Source organism: Pleurodeles waltl, chromosome 2_2 (genome assembly GCF_031143425.1).
Source record: "Pleurodeles waltl isolate 20211129_DDA chromosome 2_2, aPleWal1.hap1.20221129, whole genome shotgun sequence".
NCBI classification, from domain to species: Eukaryota; Metazoa; Chordata; class Amphibia; order Caudata; family Salamandridae; genus Pleurodeles; species Pleurodeles waltl.
The window spans coordinates 1,161,513,881-1,161,533,267 of record NC_090439.1 but is presented as its reverse complement, the minus strand read 5'-3'; the positions used below and the strand labels follow the sequence as shown (position 1 = coordinate 1,161,533,267).

The 19,387-nt window shown below is 49.9% G+C and overlaps 1 protein-coding gene across 1 annotated transcript in view; it reads right to left on the bottom strand.

Moving 5' to 3' along the window:
- Window positions 1-6,450: 6,450 nt before the first annotated feature.
- Window positions 6,451-19,387, bottom strand: part of LOC138283001 (TBC1 domain family member 20-like) — a 62,619-nt gene continuing 49,682 nt past the window's right edge. The window contains exons 7-8 of the mRNA XM_069221104.1: window positions 16,048-16,232; window positions 6,451-7,950 (exon numbers count right to left, since the gene is read on the bottom strand). Of these exons, the coding sequence (XP_069077205.1) occupies window positions 7,698-7,950; window positions 16,048-16,232 (438 nt within the window). The 3' untranslated portion in view covers window positions 6,451-7,697. The remainder of the gene's footprint in view (window positions 7,951-16,047; window positions 16,233-19,387) is intronic.

Sequence of the window (19,387 nt, the reverse complement as noted above, 5' to 3'; positions counted from 1 at the left end):
GAACATAGAATAGCAAAACAAGTGTTATTGCCCCTTGTCTTTCTCTACATTTTCTCCTTCCAAATATAAGAGAGTGTGTAAAAAAGGCGTCTATTTGAGAAATGCCCTGTAATTCACATGCTAGTATGGGCACCCCGGAATTCAGAGATGTGCAAATAACCACTGCTCCTCAACACCTTATCTTGTGCCCATTTTGGAAATTCAAAGGTTTTCTTGATAGCTATATTTTACTCTTTATATTTCAGCAAATGAATTGCTGTATACCCGGTATAGAAGGAAAACCCACTGCAGGGTGCAGCTCATTTATTGGCTCTGGGTACCTAGGGTTCTTGATGAACCTACAAGCCCTATATACCCTTGCGACCAGAAGAGTCCAGCAGAAGTAACAGTATATTGCTTTCAAAAATCTGACATTGCAGGAAAAAGTTACAGAGTAAAACGTAGAGAAAAATTGCAGATTTTTTCACCTCAATTTCAATTTGTTTTTTTTCAGTTGTTATTTTCTGTAGGAAACCCTTGTAGGATCTACACAAATTACCCCTTGCTGAATTCAGAATTTTGTCTACTTTTCAGAAATGTTTCGGGGTCTGGGATCCAGCATTGGTTTCACGCCCATTTCTGTCACTGACTGGAAGGAGGCTGAAAGCACAAAAAAATCGTAAAAATGGGGTATGTCCAAATAAAATGGCAAAATTGTGTTGAAAAATTGGGTTTTCTGATTCAAGTCTGCCTGTTCCTGAAAGCTGGTGATTTTAGCACCGCAAACCCTTTGTTGATGCCATTTTCAGGGAAAAAAAACACAAGCCTTCTTCTGAAGCCCCTTTTTCCCATTTTTTTGAAAAAAACGAAATTTTCACTGTATTTTGGCTAATTTCCTGGCCTCCTTCTGGGGAACCCACAAAGTCTGGGTACCTCTAGAATCCCTAGGATGTTTGAAAAAAAGGACGCAAATTTGGCGTGGGTAGCTTATGTGGACAAAAAGTTATGAGGGCCTAAGCGCCAACTGCCCCAAATGGCCAAAAAAAGGCCTGGCACAGGAGGGGGGAAAGGCCTGGCAGCGAAGGGGTTAAAGGTAAAACCCAACGGATACTGCACGGGACAGGAGAGGTGGACGGGGACCTCTAAAAGGTTCCCTTTACAGTAGATTTTCAAAAAATACATAAATTGGTTAATACAACAAGTCTGTTCCAGTCATGGATAACGGTTGTCTTCTGCCTCCCGATTCAAATGGCTTGAAATGTCGAATTCCCCGCAGAAATCTTCGTCGTCAGTGGGTTTAGCAGATTTTCACCAAAAATTGCAGTGTGGAAATATCCCAAAATAAAAGGCACTAGCCAAAGATTACACAAAATAGCTCCAGTTTATTCCACAGTAAAAACCCACGACCGTTCAGAGACACCTCCTTCTCTCAACTGTCCAGAACCATTATCAACTTCCCGGAACCCCACAAGACGTGACATACATAGATTCCTAAATCAATCAATGCATTTGTAAAGCGCGCTACATACCCGCGAGGGTCTCGAGGCGCTGGGGAGGGGGGGGGGGGGGGGTGCTACTGGTCGAAGAGCCAGGTCTTGAGGAGTCTTCTGAAGGCCAGCAGGTCCTGGGTCTGTCGTAGGATGGTGGGGAGAGTGTTCCAGGTCTTGGCGGCCAGGTAGGAGAAGGATCTGCCACCGGCGGTGGTTTTTCGGAGGCGGGGGACTGTGGCGAGGGCGAGGTTGGCTGAGCGGAGGCTTCGGGTGGGGGCGTGGGGGTGTGGAAGCTGAGTCGGTTGTTGAGGTAGGTGGGTCCGGTTTTTGTGCAGTGCTTTGTGTGCATGGATCAGGAGCTTGAAGGTGATCCTTTTGTTGACAGGGAGCCAGTGCAGGCCTCTCAGGTGGAGTGTGATGTGGCTGCGGCGGGGGACATCGAGGGTGAGTCGGGCCGAGGCGTTCTGGATGCGTTGGAGTCGTCTCAGGAGCTTGTTTGTAGTTCCTGAGTAGAGGGCGTTCCCGTAGTCGAGTCTGTTGGTGATGAGGGCCTGGGTAACGGTTTTTCTCGTGTCGACGGGGATCCATTTGAAGATCCTGCAGAGCATACGGAGGGTGTTGAAGCAGGACGCGGAGACAGCGTTGACTTGCCTGGTCATGGAGAGAGTGGAGTCGAGGATGACCCCCAGGTTGCGTGCATGGTCCGTGGGTTCCGGGGCTGTGCCTAGTGACGTGGGCCACCAAGAGTCGTCCCAGGCTGATGGGGTGGGTCCGAGAATGAGGACCTCCGTCTTGTCTGAGTTCAGCTTCAGTCTGCTGTCCTTCATCCAGTCGGCTACGGCCTTCATTCCTCGGTGGAGGTTAGCTTTGGCGGTGTGGGGATCTTCGGTGAGGGATATGATCAGCTGGGTGTCGTCGGCGTAGGAGATGATGTTGAGGTTGTGTTGTCGTGCGACGTGGGCAAGGGGGGCCATGTAGATATTGAACAGTGTCGGGCTGAGGGAGGATCCCTGTGGGACGCCGCAGATGATCTCGGTGGTTTTGGAGCGGAAGGGTGGGAGGCGGACGCTCTGGGTTCTGCCGGAGAGAAAGGATGTGGTCCAGGCCAGGGCCTTCTCTTGGATACCGGCGTCATGGAGGCGTGCTGATAGGGTGCGGTGGCAGACTGTGTCAAAGGCTGCTGATAGGTCCAGGAGGATGAGGGCGGCTGTTTCTCCTTTGTCCATCAGGGTCCGGATGTTGTCAGTGGCGGCGATGAGGGCGGTCTCGTGCTGTGGTTACTGCGAAAACCGGAGTGGGAAGGGTCCAGGATGTTGTTAACTTCAAGGTAGCGGGTCAGCTGTTTGTTGACAATCTTCTCTGTCACTTTTGCCAAGAAAGGGAGCAGGGAGATGGGCCGGAAGTTCTTGAGGTCCTTGGGGTCCGCCTTGGGCTTCTTCAGAAGGGCGTTGATCTTGCCGTGCTTCCAGCTTTCTGGGAAGGTTGCTGTCTCGAAGGAACAGTTGATTGTTTTCCAGAGGTGGGGCGCGATGGCTGCGCTGGCTTTGTTGAAGACGTGGTGAGGGCAGGGGTCCGATGGGGATCCGGAGTGGATGGAGTTCATGGTTTTGATGGTGTCTTTGTCGCTGACGCTGGACCAGACGGTCAGGCGACTGGTGCAAGTGGTAGTCGCAGGGGTGGTGGACTCGGTGGTGGGTGCGGGGGGGTCGGGGTTGAAGCTGTCATGGATGTCAGTGATCTTGCGGTGGAAGAAGGTGGCCAGGGAGTCGCACAGGTCTTGAGATGTCGGGATGTCGTTGGTGATGGAGCTGGGGTTGGAGAGTTCTTTCACAATGCTGAAGAGCTCTTTGGTGTTGTGTGCGTTGTTGTCTAGGCGGTCCTTGAAGGCGGTCTTCTTGGTGGTCCTGATGAGTTGGTGGTGTCTGCGGGTGGCGCTCTGGAGGGCTGTGTGGTTGTCTGGTGTTCGGTCGTGGAGCCATTTCTTCTCCAGCTTCCGACAGGTGTGCTTGGAGATCCGGAGGTCCTCTGTGAACCAGGCGGCTTTCTTGTTGGTGTGGTTGGTTGTGGAGGTCTTGAGAGGGGTGAGGGTGTTGGCGCAGTCGTTGATCCACTGTGTGAGGTTGGTCGCGGCGGTGTCTGGGTCGGTGGGTGGTCTCAGGGCGAGGGCGGTAGTCAGTTGGTCCTCGGTGACCTTGCCCCAGCAGCGGCGTGGTAGCTGTTGGGTGCGGTGGTGTGTTTTCTGAAGGTGAAGTGGACGCATCTGTGGTCGGTCCAGTGTGGTTCGGTGGTGTGGTTGAAGGAGACGTGGGGGCTTGCGGAGAAGATGGGGTCGAGCGTGTGTCCAGCGGCGTGAGTAGGTGTCGTTACGAGCTGTTTGAGTCCGAGGTTGTCGATCAGGGCAGTGGAGTTGGCGTCGTTGTTGTTCTCGAGGTGGAAGTTCAGGTCCCCGAGGAGGATGTAGTCCGTGGAAGCGAGGGCGTGTGTGCTGATGAGGTCGGCGATGGTGTCACTGAACTGTGGGCGGGGTCCGGGAGGTCTGTAGATGAGAGTTCCTCTGAGGGTGGTGTTGGGGTCGGTGTGGATCTAGAAGTGCATGTGCTCGGCGGTAGTGAGGGTGTCATCGTTGTTCGTTGAGATTTTGATGGAGTCTTTGTGGATGATGGTGATTCCTCCTCCCACTCCGTTGGTGCGGTCTCTGCGGGAGATCTTGTAGCCCTGTGGGATGGCTATGGCGATGTCTGGTGCTAAGGTGGCATTCAGCCAGGTCTCCGTCAGGAAGGCGACGTCGGGCGGTGGAGTCTAGGAGGTCCCAAAGTTCAATGGCGTGCTTGCGAGCGGAGCGGGTGTTGAGGAGGATGCAGCGGAGGTGGTTGGGTTCTCTGGCTGGTGGTGTGGATGGTTGGATGCTGGTGAATCTGCAGTTCCGGCAGGTGAAAGGCCCCTGGGTGCGTTTCGGGGTGGCCCGGTAGCAGGGGTGGTCTCGTCTGGTGTTGAGTGCGTGGAGGGTGCTTGTGTAGTAGTGCAGTCTGGCGTTGCGGGGGTGCGGGTTCCAGGGGTTCTGGTGCTGGGTGCAGTCCAGGCGCGGACGGGCGCAGATGGGCTTGCCTTAGGCGCGCCAGCGGCGCGGCCTCCATATGAGGGCAGAGGGAGGGAGAAGCAGCTGGGAGGTGGGAGCGGGGCGGCCAATGGGAGTGAAGGGGGTGGGGCAGCAGGGGCTCAGCGGCGAGGGAAAAACCCGGGGAAAAAACGGCGAGAAAAGACGGCGGGAGAGGGACAACAGAGCACAGAGGTACAGAAAGCAAAACACAGGGGCACAGAATGAAAAAACGAAGTGGCACAGAAGCCAAGCACAGGAGTACAGAAAAAAAGGGAGCGAGTAGTCAGATGGCAAAAGCGGCAACGGAGGTTCAACCCACAGGGGGCTGCGTGGCAGATGGGGGGAGCGACCTGCCTGGTGAAATAGGAACATTACAGCAATGCATCTTTAACTGATTGCATACAGAGCACCAGAAGCACTTTAGAGAGTATGTATCAATGAGGCATAATAACAAAAGCAGGCAAGATGTGTGAGACAAGACTGCCTAACTCACCTCAGGTAGCAATGACAGAGGTCTCCCGTAACAGGCTAGAGGTTGCCCACCAGTGCCAAGTCACGCCCATGCCATGCTCCCAGGCCCACAGGGCCCAGAGGCTGGTGGGCCATGGAATCTCCACTGAAGGAGGGGTCACGGGTACAGATACTGCACAAAAGGCTGCCTGGGGGCATATGTACCCTGGGTAAGAAGGAACTGACTGTTTGTGCTGTTTGATGGGGCAGAGGGCCCGCAGGGGCGAGGGCTGCCAGCTGTCTCCTATTAACAGTGCGGCAGAAAGTGATGTGTTGTGCTGGTCTGTCGCCACTGGTGACGGTAAGTCCTCTCAGAGGCCCCACTATTCTCGGTCATTGCCTTTGACTTGAAACTTCGATGAAGGTAAAACCTCAGAGAAGAGCTGGCAGTACAATCTGAGATAGGGAACATGTACAACCAGTGACCTGTCCCTACCCCGGGAAAGGCAAGGAAAGCACTGGTGCCTCTCCTGAGATTGAAGTGAATCTGAACTTCTGAGCTTAGCTCATCAGATACTGGGGTTGTCTTCTTCCCGTCAGTTGAACAACACATAACAGAGACAGGCCGTTTTTCTTTTAAAAGTCTCTGTCATGAAACTCACTCTAACGTGGGGAACAGACACAATCAAACTGCTTCAAATTTAAAGCAGCTTCAAAAACCTGTCTATATCCCATGTAAGTATTGATGTTTCGTGATTATTAATTCTATTGCGCCAATATGCTCGCCTAGAGCCCCAAACTATTTCAAGTCAGTCTGGGTCTCTCTTTTCTACAGCAGTTCTAATCTTGGGTCTGCTTTGGGTTCTACGGTTTCCCTACAGGCACTTTCCCTTTCTTTTACATTTCACTATGGTGGCTAACTGCTTCCTGTTTCTTGTCTCCTCCCACTTCCAGGTCACCTTCCATAACTGGCTGTATAAAGAACCGGATCCACAGCACCGGTTGCCTGCTCTGATGCTTCGGTGCCTTTTTGTGAATCTAGAACCTGTGCTGTTCCTTATCAGTTCTTGGTACATGCATATCATACGGTTAAAGCTGCTTTAAGACTGAAAACCTGTCCAGAGGTTTTCAGGTTTCTCTCCCTTCTGGGAGATTGAGATTCAAGTCCTTGTTTTTCACTTCTCCTTGGACAAACCTATGTCCAGCTCAGGCCCTCAGGGAAGCAGACACAAACAACAGCCCCACCTTTGTTAGAAGAAACCCAGTAAGCTTTTATCCAGACCAGCCATGACAGTACACTGCACTGAAGAAATCCAAATAACATAACTGGACTCATGCAGTGCATTGTGGGGTGCTGGAGTGCTGCTGGCTCAAAGGGGCTGCATCCAAAGGGCTTTAAATTAAATAAAAGACAGAAACCTATTTTTTGCTTTTGCATTTTAATATACCATGTAATTATAGCTATTAAGTGTCGCAGGAATCCACTGGATCCACAGAGATTTACTAGTGTCCATAAACAGATGACAAAGATGACCAACTATGGTTATGAGTACAATCGCTTCCATAGTTTCCAGGCACTACATCGTCGTAGACACAAGTGACAGTTCTTACAATATAGCACATTCCCACTCTCGGTGAATGAAGGCAGATAGAAGCGTACCAGGGATCACTGAATATCACTCATATGAGAAATAAATCTCCCTGGAGCACCACAAATACATAAGACATACTTTCTTGGTTCATGTCCTGTTCAACTTATCATTTTCACAGAATTACATATTCCATAACTGTGCTTTCAACCTGGCTGAACACCCACCCTCCAATGCGCGTAACAGGACACTGGTGATGAGCCCTGCCATAGCCACTGGGAGGGCAGGATGCATCCAGGAATTAATGCTGGCACCACCACCAGCTGACGCACGAGTCTTGCCGTTCCAAGGGCGCAACAAAGACTGAGCAACATGCGGGTAAGTTTTGGATAACAAACTTTTTGATCTCACATGGCAGATTACAGAAAAAACAATCTACCTGCAAATAAATATGGAAAAATGCCCATCCTTCAAGCTTTCCCAAAATGTTTCAACTTCACTCACAGGTTGGCTGAGCTCAGCTAGTATATTCCTTGTCCAGTAGAGCTGGGGTAGGAACTCTGGTGCCACCTCAAGGCAATTGGGGGCACAGCAGGCGTGCCAGCAGGTGTAGGGGCAGTGCCCAGTGTTGAAGAGTTGCAGCATTTATGTTGGCACCCACTTCAAAGTGATCAGTGGCACCGTCACCATGGTGAACCTTGGCAAGGCAGAGATTCTAGTGGCTAGAACAGAAGCAGCAGGAGACCAGGTGCCCACCTGAAGGCACTTGGGGGTCACTTCAGCGTGTCAGCTTCCAGTTTGGCAGGATCAGGACCCAGAGTACTGAAGAAGGAAGGTTGGCACCAACTCAGGGTGATCCGTGGCCCATCAGGACGGTGGACCCAGGCATGGCACATATTCTAATGGATGCAAGCTGTGGTGTGATATCTGGTGCCTACTTTAGGACAGATGAAGCCACCGCCAGCATTCCAGCTCCTGACATGGTGGAGAGTCCAGAGCTCTGAAGAGTTAGAGAAGGGACTTTGACCCTCTTCCTGGTGATCTGCGACACCTTCGCCGTGGTGGCCACGCACATAGTGCAAGTTCTGGTGCCTAGAAGAGCTGAAGCAGAAACTCTGGTGCCCACTCCATGGCAGTCTGTGCCACAGCCAGCGCCGCGGCACCCAAAGTGGCAGAGATCCCCCAGACAGCCATCTTGACCAGAGAGTTGTTCCCCGTGGCAGGCAGGACCGCGAGCCCGTCTTCAGGGCGCGCGTGCTGGTGGAGAAGCTCTTGTCGCAGGACGGTATCTGGACGCTGGTGCAAAGTGGCTTTCTGGAGCTCCTGGAAGGAGGCGATGGCGGTACTGCGGCAGGGAGAGAGAAGGGGAAGATTTAGGGAGGGGGTTGCACTGAGCTATAGGCAGGTGCACGTGCGCACTCGCAAACTGTACGCTGTCAGACTGAGAATCACTGTCCTAAACTCTCACACATCAAGCACATGCATGCACAACATGTATATCCAGGCCAGCAGTGGAAGGGTCTCTATGCAGCACTTGCACATGTGATCATACATCCACACATGCAGATATTAGAAAAAATAATTATACACACACACACAGCCGTACAAGCAGACACACAATACTGTGAACAATCAACTAGCAGTGAGACCGATAGCCACAAGGAAGCACAGAATTACACATGCCACTGTGCGTGTGCACAGGCACGAACACGCAGATGGGCACGGTGATACGTACAACTGACCATTTCTCACATAATTGTGTATGTTTTATGCATTCTGTCTTATAAAAGCGCCCTTCTGAAAGAAGACACCTGTTCATAATGTTTACAATTAATATAGTGAAAAGTCAACATTGGGGCATTCAGAGAACCCATGAAACATGGACCTCCTCATTTCAGGTACCCACACTTTTGTGTTTCAAAGTCGCTAAGTGCTTTTGTGCAGTATAGTTACTGGAGGCGAACACTGCCCCTAAACAAAGCTTTCCTTCACTAAATGTAACCTTAACCACGCTGTACCCAAGGCATATGTACAACTCACCTTTAGGATAAGAGACCCAGGAAGCGCCACGATGCAACAGGCGGAGCACACACAAACACTAGTGTTAGAAGGAGCCTGGACAGTCATGTAGGTATGCATAAGACAACATAAAGCGCAGAATGTATAGCTGTGATATGAGAGGAAGACATCAGTGGGACAGTGGTGGGGAGAGGAAGCAGATGGAGAGAAGGTAAGAAATGGTCCACTATCCCTCAGGATAAGGCTCATTTAATGCAGATTCCTTAGGCCCCTGACAAGGGTGTACACTGCACTGAATATTGCAGTCCGGTGCCCACATGCAGTGTTCAGAAACCCAGTGAACAGTGTATTTCCCCCCGAGTACAGGCAAGCGAACGAGGGTCTGTACAGCTGCTCAGAAAATGGGAAGAAGGGACTGAGTTTGTGGACAAGGAGAAGTTGGCAATGTGAAGTTTCAGATTTCTTCACCAAGGAGAGTGCAAAAGCCAGCTGCTGTGCTCAGTGAGGCAGAGAGACCTGTATATCTGAGAGAAAGCACTGTGTACGTGGTCGTACAGCGAGGCTGCTGAAAAGGGCAGCCCGTTTGCTGGGGCTCAGTTTCAGCTCTCTATCCGCATGTGGCGGATGCAAGTCACCAGACATTGGCTGACAACACTTGGGTAAAGCTGAGTGCACTGTGTCAGGAAATGCCTCTTTTTGTAGGGTCACCCCCAAAGATTTGGACTGATGCTGCTGGTTTTTCAACTCAGAGAGCACTGAGGCCCTTAAAACGTGTATTTTTGATTGGTCTATACACAATTGCATAACCTAATCTACTTCTAAGTCCTTAGGTTAAGTTACCTGGGGCGTATTAGAGTGCCCCCTTAGTGGGGCGTATTAGAGTGCCCCCTTAGTGGGGCGTATTAGAGTGCCCCCTTAGTGGGGCGTATTAGAGTGCCCCCTTAGTGGGGCGTATTAGAGTGCCCCCTTAGTGGGGCGTATTAGAGTGCCCCCTTAGTGGGGCGTATTAGAGCGCCCCCTTAGTGGGGCGTATTAGAGCGCCCCTTAGTGGGGCGTATTAGAGCGCCCCCTTAGTGGGGCGTATTAGAGCGCCCCCTTAGTGGGGCGTATTAGAGTGCCCCCTTAGGGACTGCAGCATGTGCTGTGCCACACTGAGTGGGACAAGGTAAAACATGGCACCCTGCCTGCCACTGCAGGCTGGCAGAGCAGTTTAAAACTACTAACTCAACTTTGCCCACGTAAACAATGGCGATACCCAAAGCCTCCCTTTGTAATGAGTGGAAGTCGCCCCTACAGTCCAAAGGGAGAGCGCAACACAATAAAAAGTAGAGCACGTGTTCAACATGGTAAAACGGTAAATATATGCCATTGTTGCTTTTATTGTGAAAGAGGCTTGTAGCCCCCTTGACGAGTACAGGGTTACACCCTGAAATCTCAGCTTTGCTAACTTCTGAATGCGAATACCAAAGTTGGTGCTTCATGGTATTAAACAACTCGTTACATTAAGCCTGACTTGATGCCCAAGTTAAAATTAATGTAACTTGTTCCTATGTGCAACTTTTCAAAAGTTGCCCCTTGGTTGCCCAAGTTATCTGGTGGTCATTTGCTGATGGTGGCCACAAGACAGCCTTCTGCGCGCCTGAGTGGACCTCTAAATAGCTCCCAGTACAGATAAAAATAGTGGCCTGCCATTGTAGGAGGTGTTACTTCCTCCTGCAAGGAAGCCACATGGGGTGTTAGCCCAAAGGGCAAGCTTCAAAGGGAAAGCCACCTTGAAGGGCAAATGGTACCCACACCAGAGATGGGCTGCTGTTTTGTTTGGGTAGACAGGTTGGTTTCAGGGAAACGGGGAAAACAGTGGTCAAACCGCTTTTCCATGGGCATATGGCACCCAGGTAACCACACCTCTAGGGCGGGCTACCGAGCACCACACAAACCAAGAGAGTGGTCCCGACATCTTGGGATTGGGCAGAACTGAGAACCCTGAGATAGCCTGCCACACTTCGCAGAAAGTTTTTTTCACGTGTGAGGGAACCTAGTAGCCTATTGGCTAGTGACCGCAAACACTCCAAAGGGCACTTTCTAAAAGGGGCACCTCTGCCACCCAGAACTCAGCTATCGCTTAGATTGGAGAAGAGGACTGAAAAAGGACCACCCTGATGACACTGGAACTGGCAAAGAAGAGGCTGCACCTGCCGCTTCTTGGACCAGTGACGGAAAGGACTATGCATGCTGTGTCAGGCTCATGGAGAACTCATCCCCCAAGCCCAGCCAGAAGCACAGACTTCAAGAGTCAGTTGGCTGACTTCCTGTTCACAGCACAGAGCCACAAAAGCTGAAGAAGCCTACCTGGGAGAGCGAAGAGTCCATATCACCGGAATATCGCTCCTCATCGCAGTACAACTCAGGAGACCGTGACCTGACATTTAAAAGTTGCACTTGAGTCTGCCGCACCTGAGAGAGTCGTTGAAGTGCAGCTTGCTCACCTAGAAGGAGAGGTCTAGCCCAAAGAAGGAAACTGCTGAGGCTGTTGTGCCCACGGACCAGTAGTCTAGTGGTGACTGGACTTTTACTGGATCAAAGAGGACTCTGAGGGATGTCAACCCCTGTGGTCAAAGCCACCTTCCTAGTAATGTGGACTGAGGTGTAGCCCCAAGAAGATCTCCATCGACTGCACAGCATCTTCAGCATCCTTGAGCAACATCTGCATCAGGACCACTTCAAGGGAACGCTGATACTTGAAACTGAACTCTGAAGACTGCTTTTCTTGTCAAGGTAATAGTTTCTTCCAACCTTGCTGGTCCCCTCGGCTGGCTCCATGGTTGCCCAAAGTAACTCTAAGAAACCTCATTCCACATTGACCAAAGTTTTCTTGAATACGTTTCTAAACGTAAATTTTGTTGAATTTTGCAATACTTGTTCACAGATAAATGAAAATTTGCGATTTATTATTTCTTGAAAAATTTATATTTCCAGAACACTCTGGCGGATCTTTTTCATCTTGGTGTCTATAAATTCTTTAAAAAAAAAAAAAAAAAAGCGTCTATGTAAGGAAATGCCTCCTTGGAATGGTTACCCCCTGACTTTTTGCCTTTGCTGATGCCAAGTTATGATTTGAAAGTGTGCTGAGGCCTGCTAACCAGGCCCCAACACCAGTATTCTTTCCCTAACCTGTACCTTTGTTTCCACAATTGGCACACCCTGGCATCCAGGTAAGTCCCTTGTAACTGGTACCCCTGGTACCAAGGGCCCTGATGCCAGGGAAGGTCTCTAAGGGCTGCAGCATATCTTATGCCACCCTGGGGACCCCTCACTCAGCACAGACACACTGCTTGCCAGCTTGTGTGTGCTAGTAGGGACAAAACGACTAAGCCGACATGGCACTCCCCTCAGGGTGCCATGCCAACCTCACACTGCCTATAGGTGTAGGTCAGTCACCCCTCTAGCAGGCCTTACAGCCCTAAGGCAGGGTGCACTATACCATAGGTGAGGGCATAAGTGCATGAGCACTATGCCCCTACAGTGTCTAAGCAAAACCTTAGACATTGTAAGTGCAGGGTAGCCATAAGAGTATATGGTCTGGGAGTCTGTCATGCACGAACTCCACAGCACCATAATGGCTACACTGAAAACTGTGAAGTTTGGTATCAAAGTTCTCAGCACAATAAATGCACACTGATGCCAGTGTACATTTTATTGTAACATACACCCCAGAGGGAACCTTAGAGGTGCCCCCTGAAACCTTAACCGACTACCCGTGTAGGCTGACTGGTTTTAGCAGCCTGCCACACACCAGACATGTTGCTGGCCACATGGGGAGAGTGCCTTTGTCACTCTGTGGCTAGTAACAAAGCCTGTACTGGGTGGAGATGCTTATCACCTCCCCCTGCAGGAACTGTAACACCTGGCGGTGAGCCTCAAAGGCTCACCCTCTTTGTTACAGCACCCCAGGGCACTCCAGCTAGTGGAGTTGCCCACCCCCTCCGGCCACGGCACCACTTTTGGCGGCAAGGCCGGAGGAGATAATGAGAAAAACAAGGAGAAGTCACTGGCCAGTCAGGACAGCCCCTAAGGTGTCCTGAGCTGAGGTGACTCTGACTTTTAGAAATCCTCCATCTTGCAGATGGAGGATTCCCCCAATAGGGATAGGGATGTGCCCCCCTCCCCTCAGGGAGGAGGCACAAAGAGGGTGTAGCCACCCTCAGGGCTAGTAGCCATTGGCTACTAACCCCCCAGACCTAAACACACCCCTAAATCGAGTATTTAGGGGCTCCCAGAACACAGCAAGATAGATTCCTGCAACCTAAGACGAAGAAGGACTGCTGAGCTGAAAAACCTGCAGAGAAGACGGAGACACCAACTGCTTTGGCCCCAGCTCTACCGGCCTGTCTCCCCACTTCTAAAGAACTGCTCCAGCGACGCGTTCCACAGGGTACAGCGACCTCTGAAGCCTCAGAGGACTACCCTGCATCTAAAAGGACCAAGAACTCCTGAGGACAGCGGCTCTGCTCCAAGAAAGAGGCATCTTTGCAACAAAGAAGCAACTTTGAAAGAACACACGTTTCCCGCCGGAAGCGTGAGACTTTGCACTCTGCACCAGACGCCCCCGGCTCGACTTGTGGAGAACAAACACTACAGGAAGGACTGCCCGGTGACTGCGAGCCCGTGAGTAGCCAGAGTTGACCCCCCTGACCCCCCACAGCGACGCCTGCAGAGGGAATGCAGAGGCTCCCCCTGAACGCGACTGCCTGCTTCAAAGACCCGACGCCTGGTAAGGACACTGCACCCGCAGCCCCCAGGACCTGAAGGATCCGACCTCCAGTACAGGAGTGACCCCCAGGTGGCCCTCTCCCTTGCCCAGGTGGTGGCTACCCCGAGGAGCCCCCCCTTGCCTGCCTGCATCGCTGAAGAGACCTCTAGGTCTCCCATTGGATTACATTGCGAACCCGACGCCTGTTTGCACACTGTACCCGGCCGCCCCGTGCCGCTGAGGGTGTACTTTTTGTGCTGACTTGTGTCCCCCCCGGTGCCCTACAAAACCCCCCTGGTCTGCCCTCCGAAGACGCGGGTACTTACCTGCTGGCAGACTGGAACCGGGGCACCCCCTTCTCCATTGAAGCCTAAGTGTTTTGGGCACCACTTTGACCTCTGCACCTGACCGGCCCTGAGCTGCTGGTGTGGTAACTTGGGGGTTGCCCTGAACCCCCAACGGTGGGCTACCTTGGACCCAACTTTGAACCCTGTAGGTGGTTTACTTACCTACAAAACTAACAAACACTTACCTCCCCCAGGAACTGTTGAAAATTGCACTGTCTAGTTTTAAAATAGCTATATGGCATTTATGTGAAAACTGTATATGCTATTTTGCTAATTCAAAGTTCCTAAAGTTCTTAAGTGAAGTACCTTTCATTTAAAGCATTACTTATAAATCTTGAACCTGTGGTTCTTAAAATAAACTAAGAAAATATATTTTTCTATATAAAAACCTATTGGCCTGGAGTAAGTCTTTGAGTGTGTGTTCCTCATTTATTGCTTGTGTGTGTACAACAAATGCTTAACACTACCCTCTGATAAGCCTACTGCTCGACCACACTACCACAAAATAGAGCATTAGAATTATCTCTTTTTGCCACTATCTTACCTCTAAGGGGAACCCTTGGACTCTGTACATGCTATTTCTTACTTTGAAATAGTGCATACAGAGCCAACTTCCCACAGTCTATTTTTATAAACTGGTGTCAGATTTCTTGAGAGACATGTTTCTTTCTTCTTCAGTTGTTTGAATGCTTTACATGTGTGCCTTTGCTAAAGCCTGACTGCTTGAAGCAACAGGTACCCAGAGTTGCGCTCAGTGGTGTAACAATAGCCCCTGCAGCCCCCATGTGGAGCTTCAGGGGGCCCGCTCGGGCACTGTACACGAGCGGCAGGCCTCTGGCCTGAGAGCTCCTGATTGGAACTGGCACATGGGGCGGGGGTCTCCATGTATTTTGCTGGTGGGTAGGCCTCAATTTCGTTACACCACTGGTTGAGCTTAGGTTTATCAAACAAAACCTGACTGGTCCTTAAAGGGGTTGGGAGGGGGGGTTTGGAAATTATTATACGGTAAGGTCCCAAAACCACACCATATAATATACCCCAATTGGTAAAATTGGTGAGTTAATAATTTTGAGGTTTGGTTATTGGAGATTTCGATGCAGTGCCATACAAGAGTTATCATTTCCATCAAACACTCACTGAAGGGTGCGTCTTCGGACAGATGTGTGGGGAAGGATGGAGTTTACTACATTGGTCCACTACCTTAAGTAATGGTTTGCTCTCTTTATTTTCTTAAGAGATTATATCTAGAATTAAGTTAGCCTACACAGGTGTTATGAGGTTTGCTCCGGCCAATTTAATTGCAAGGTGTCCTAGCACACTTCTCTCCTGCAGGTGCTGCTTTCTTTGGTAGACTGGCGGTCTCACGGTGTCTGTCTGTTTCACATTTGAGGGAGCTTGAGTGGGTTTACCTGCTGGGTCCTTTTCAAGGAGTGAGCTGAAGTCAGACAAAGAAGAGCGAGTGAGGTGGGTCAGCTATCGGGGGACATTCTTGAGGGGCTTGGGTTTTAGGGTTTGGTCAGCCCTTGTGGGATGGAACGGTTTGGAATGAGTGGAAGGGAATGTCATTGTTTGTTGAGGTAAGGACTCCAAGCGGGTCAGGGTGGAAAGGTGTTGAGATCCTGTGTATTATCTTAGAGTGTGGAGGCCGTGAAATGCAATAGGGAGGTCTTAGTTTGGCTGATGGTCCAGGGAAAGCTTCTGTCTGGTATTTGGTATTGGGGTTTCCAGGCAGACTACTGTCCCCAAGAAAAAGGCTGCTGATTGTGATGGAGGTTATAAAAACTGAGAAGTCCCTATATAAGGCTGAAGGTGATGGTCTGGGTGGTTGTCAGTGACTGGCAGTGCAGATGACAAGGAGGAGGAGAGATTGTGTGGGCCCAATCTGTCCTGCAAAGGATGGCAAGGATGACATGGGTAATATCCAATTTAATAATTTCCTTAAAATGTTTGTCCAGTCTGACTTTTTCACACTTTCTTCAGCGCAGTTTTGGGAGGGTACAGTATAAACACCTGGGTAAGCATCTTCCAAAACAAAGGTGTGTAGTAGCTAGAATTATGTCATAAACATCCAATTCCGGATGTTGTTGTACATAAGGGGTGAAAGGTTGACTCATGTTTGAGGACAAAATAGAAACTGACCAGCATAAAAAGGTGAGGGAGAGGAGGAAGCAGGGGCAATAGCAAGGCCAGAAAGAAAGGGAAGAGAGAACACACACAGACACATCACTTGTGAATGTAACACAATCATATCACACGCTCTTCTCTTAATTCGACATCAGGCTACACTAGACTAAGCTCAGGATGTCATCAGTGCACCCGGACTTACCTCTTACGATGCTGCAGGGCTGCCTGCTTGGCCAACACCGAAGGCGGGTGCTGAGTGAACAGACGTTCTGCCTCTGCAATGAGGGCTTCATAGGGCAGGTCTTGGGGGATGCGGCACAGCAGGTGGTGCACACTGGGCATGTCACACTCACACCGCAGCACCTCATGCTGCCGGTGCAGCACGATCTGTAAGGAATGAAACATGTAGCATCATTACTGTAAGAAAAGACACCCACTCCTCAGCAGAGCCACCACAGGTCACTTATCCCTCTGCACCTTTTGTCTCCTGTGAGACCAGATCTGTCCTGGCCAGTTTCATAGGATTGTGACCGATAATCATTTAGTTCATCCCGGCTGGTGGTAGTGCTCCAGGAAGACCTGCATCAGTGGCACATGATGCCTGGATACATTGAGCATTACATGCTCCTGATGGTCAGTCGCAGTTGTTCAACACTGAACACAAAGGATGACACAGAGGGCAATTGCAGACAGCAGTGACTGAAGCAGTCTGAGAGACAAACCTTAGACCATATTGTATATCTAAATTAGCTAAATTGGTTAATAGTCCAGAACTTACATTGTGATCCAAGCAAGACTGATCTTCCCAGGGCAGCAATGGGCATAGTGAGAGGAGGGGTTTTAAGGGTTCACCCTCCACTGGACAACTCTGAGAAATAGGGACAAAACTGTGCACTTTTCTGAGCAAAATAACTAATATTAGGTTAAAACCCCATGGATAATAGAGGCAGCTTTCGATACCCAGAATACCATTTCACACATCCTATTAGTTTTTAAAATATTTCTTAGATCTTCCTGGACTTCTACACACACTTCCTTCCGCAGACCTTCCAAGTAGATCACCAGCCATACATTAAACCCACTTAGAAAGGTCACAGAGGAACAATTAAATGTTAATTAGGACTAACACGCCAAAGGCCCTGGACAGCAAAGGTAGAAGGCCTTAAAAGCTCGTACAACAGGCTTAGGGCTACTAATCTTATCATTTGAGACTAACAGCAGTAGCCATAATGTCCTAGTAACTTGACTGTAAGAAGATGAAATACCTCCACAAAAAAAAACATTAGCAAATACAGCTCACCAACGCAGTATGAAATGAAGCCACCCTGTTATTGAACACCAAACCTTCATCGGAAAAAAAAACTTACTTCTTGATATACTTGCCTTTTAATTTATAAAGTCTAGGCAAGTTTGATCCCCAAATATCTAAGTGTTACATGTGGACAGATTCTGTCTTACAAGCATATCATCACCGTCACCATCACTTGAAAGGAAAGACTATTACACACCCAGTATTTCCATAACCTCCATAGTGGAAGACACAACCATTCCAAGGACACCCACCATGTCACAGTAATTTGCACCCTGATATTAGGGTCAGAATTATACATGGCATTGGACCCACTATAAAATGCATTTCCTCAAATTACTAACCACCATCATTATGCCAGTGGTAGGAGTTGCTACCTTCTGACACGTTTTGGATGTCCCAAATATGCCAAGACTTACCACTTTTATGCCATGGCCAGCTTTATATTAGAAGTTGGCACTAAAGTTCCTAGAATTATCGCCATTATGCCAGGGATAGCACCATCAAGCCAGAGATGGTTCCAGTATGTTGGCACCTAACTGAAGGCACTAGGGGTCGGCTTTACGTGGTTAGAAAGTGTGGACGTGTAGAGTGGCCCATGATGGAACAGTTCTGGTCTCTTTTCAGTGGTGGAGGGTGTTTGAAAATGCTTTGATCAGGAATAGGGTTTCCTTCAGCAACACATTGTCCATTACTGATGGGTGTGACTGCGTTCAATACTTCTCTGCGCCTCTAAACCACGCGCACTGCTGCAGGCTTTCACCTAGCCTGCTCCCACACTCTTGCTTTCTCCCACTCTTTTACCTGTGATCACCTCTCAATAACAACATTTCCATGTATTAAGAAGTCCACTCCCTTCCTCTGATCTCTCTCCACCCCCTAGCCCGTCTCCCAAAATCTAACCACACCTCCACCCTCTAAACCTCTTCTCCCATACCGGCTGGGTGCCACTCACTCCACGTGTGTGCCATAATACTGAGTGACAAACACCCCTCCTACAGTAATATTGCATTCAGAATATTACTGAGGTAGGCAGATTGAAGCTACAAATATTCCATCTATACTGACCAATATAGATGTCTCAATATTGTGTTAGCCTATATTCTAGATATGGAATTTTACCAGAATGCTACTTAAAGGTCAATATTATGGAGTAACACCCTCTAAAATGTCTAACACATACTGATTTCAGCACCCCTCTATTATACTTCTCCCATCTACTGGTCCCAATGCTCACCCTTTTCCACTTCTCCCATCTACTGATCTTCACCTTGCCCTCTTACACTTCTCCCAGTTACTGATCCCACTCCCACCCTCCTACACTTCTCCCACCTACTGATCTAACTCCCACCCCCCACGCTTCTTCCAGCTACTGATCTCACTCCCACCCAGTTATACTTCTCCCAGCTACTGATCTCACCCCCACCCTGTTATGCTTCTCCCAGCTACTGATCACACTTACACCCTCCTAAGCTTCTCCCTCCTTATATTTCTCCCAGCAACTAATCTCACCCCACCCACCTACGCTTCTCCCAGCTACTGATCTCACCCCCACCTTTTATACTCCTCCCAGCTACTGATCTCACTCCCACCCTCCTACGCTTCTCCCAGCTACTGATCTCACTCCCACCCTCCTACGCTTCTCCCAGCTACTGATCTCACTCCCACCCTCCTACGCTTCTCCCAGCTACTGATCTCACTCCCACACTCCTACGCTTCTCCCAGCTACTGATCTCACTCACACCCTCCTACGCTTCTCCCAGCTACTGATCTCACTCCCACACTCCTACGCTTCTCCCAGCTACTGATCTCACTCCCACCCTCTTACACTTCTCCCAGCTACTGATCTCACCACCACCCTCTTACACTTCTCCCAGCTACTGATCTCACCCCCACCTTTTATACTCCTCCCAGCTACTGATCTCACTCCCACCCTCCTACGCTTCTCCCAGCTACTGATCTCACTCCCACACTCCTACGCTTCTCCCAGCTACTGATCTCACTCCCACCCTCTTACACTTCTCCCAGCTACTGATCTCACCACCACCCTCTTACACTTCTCCCAGCTACTGATCTCACCCCCACCTTTTATACTTTCCCCTGCTACTGATCTCACTCCCACCCTCCTACACTTCTCCCAGCTACTGATCTCACCACCACCCTTACACTTCTCCCTGCTAATGTTCCTACTCCCACCCTCCTACGCTTCTTATAGCTACTGATCTCACTTCCA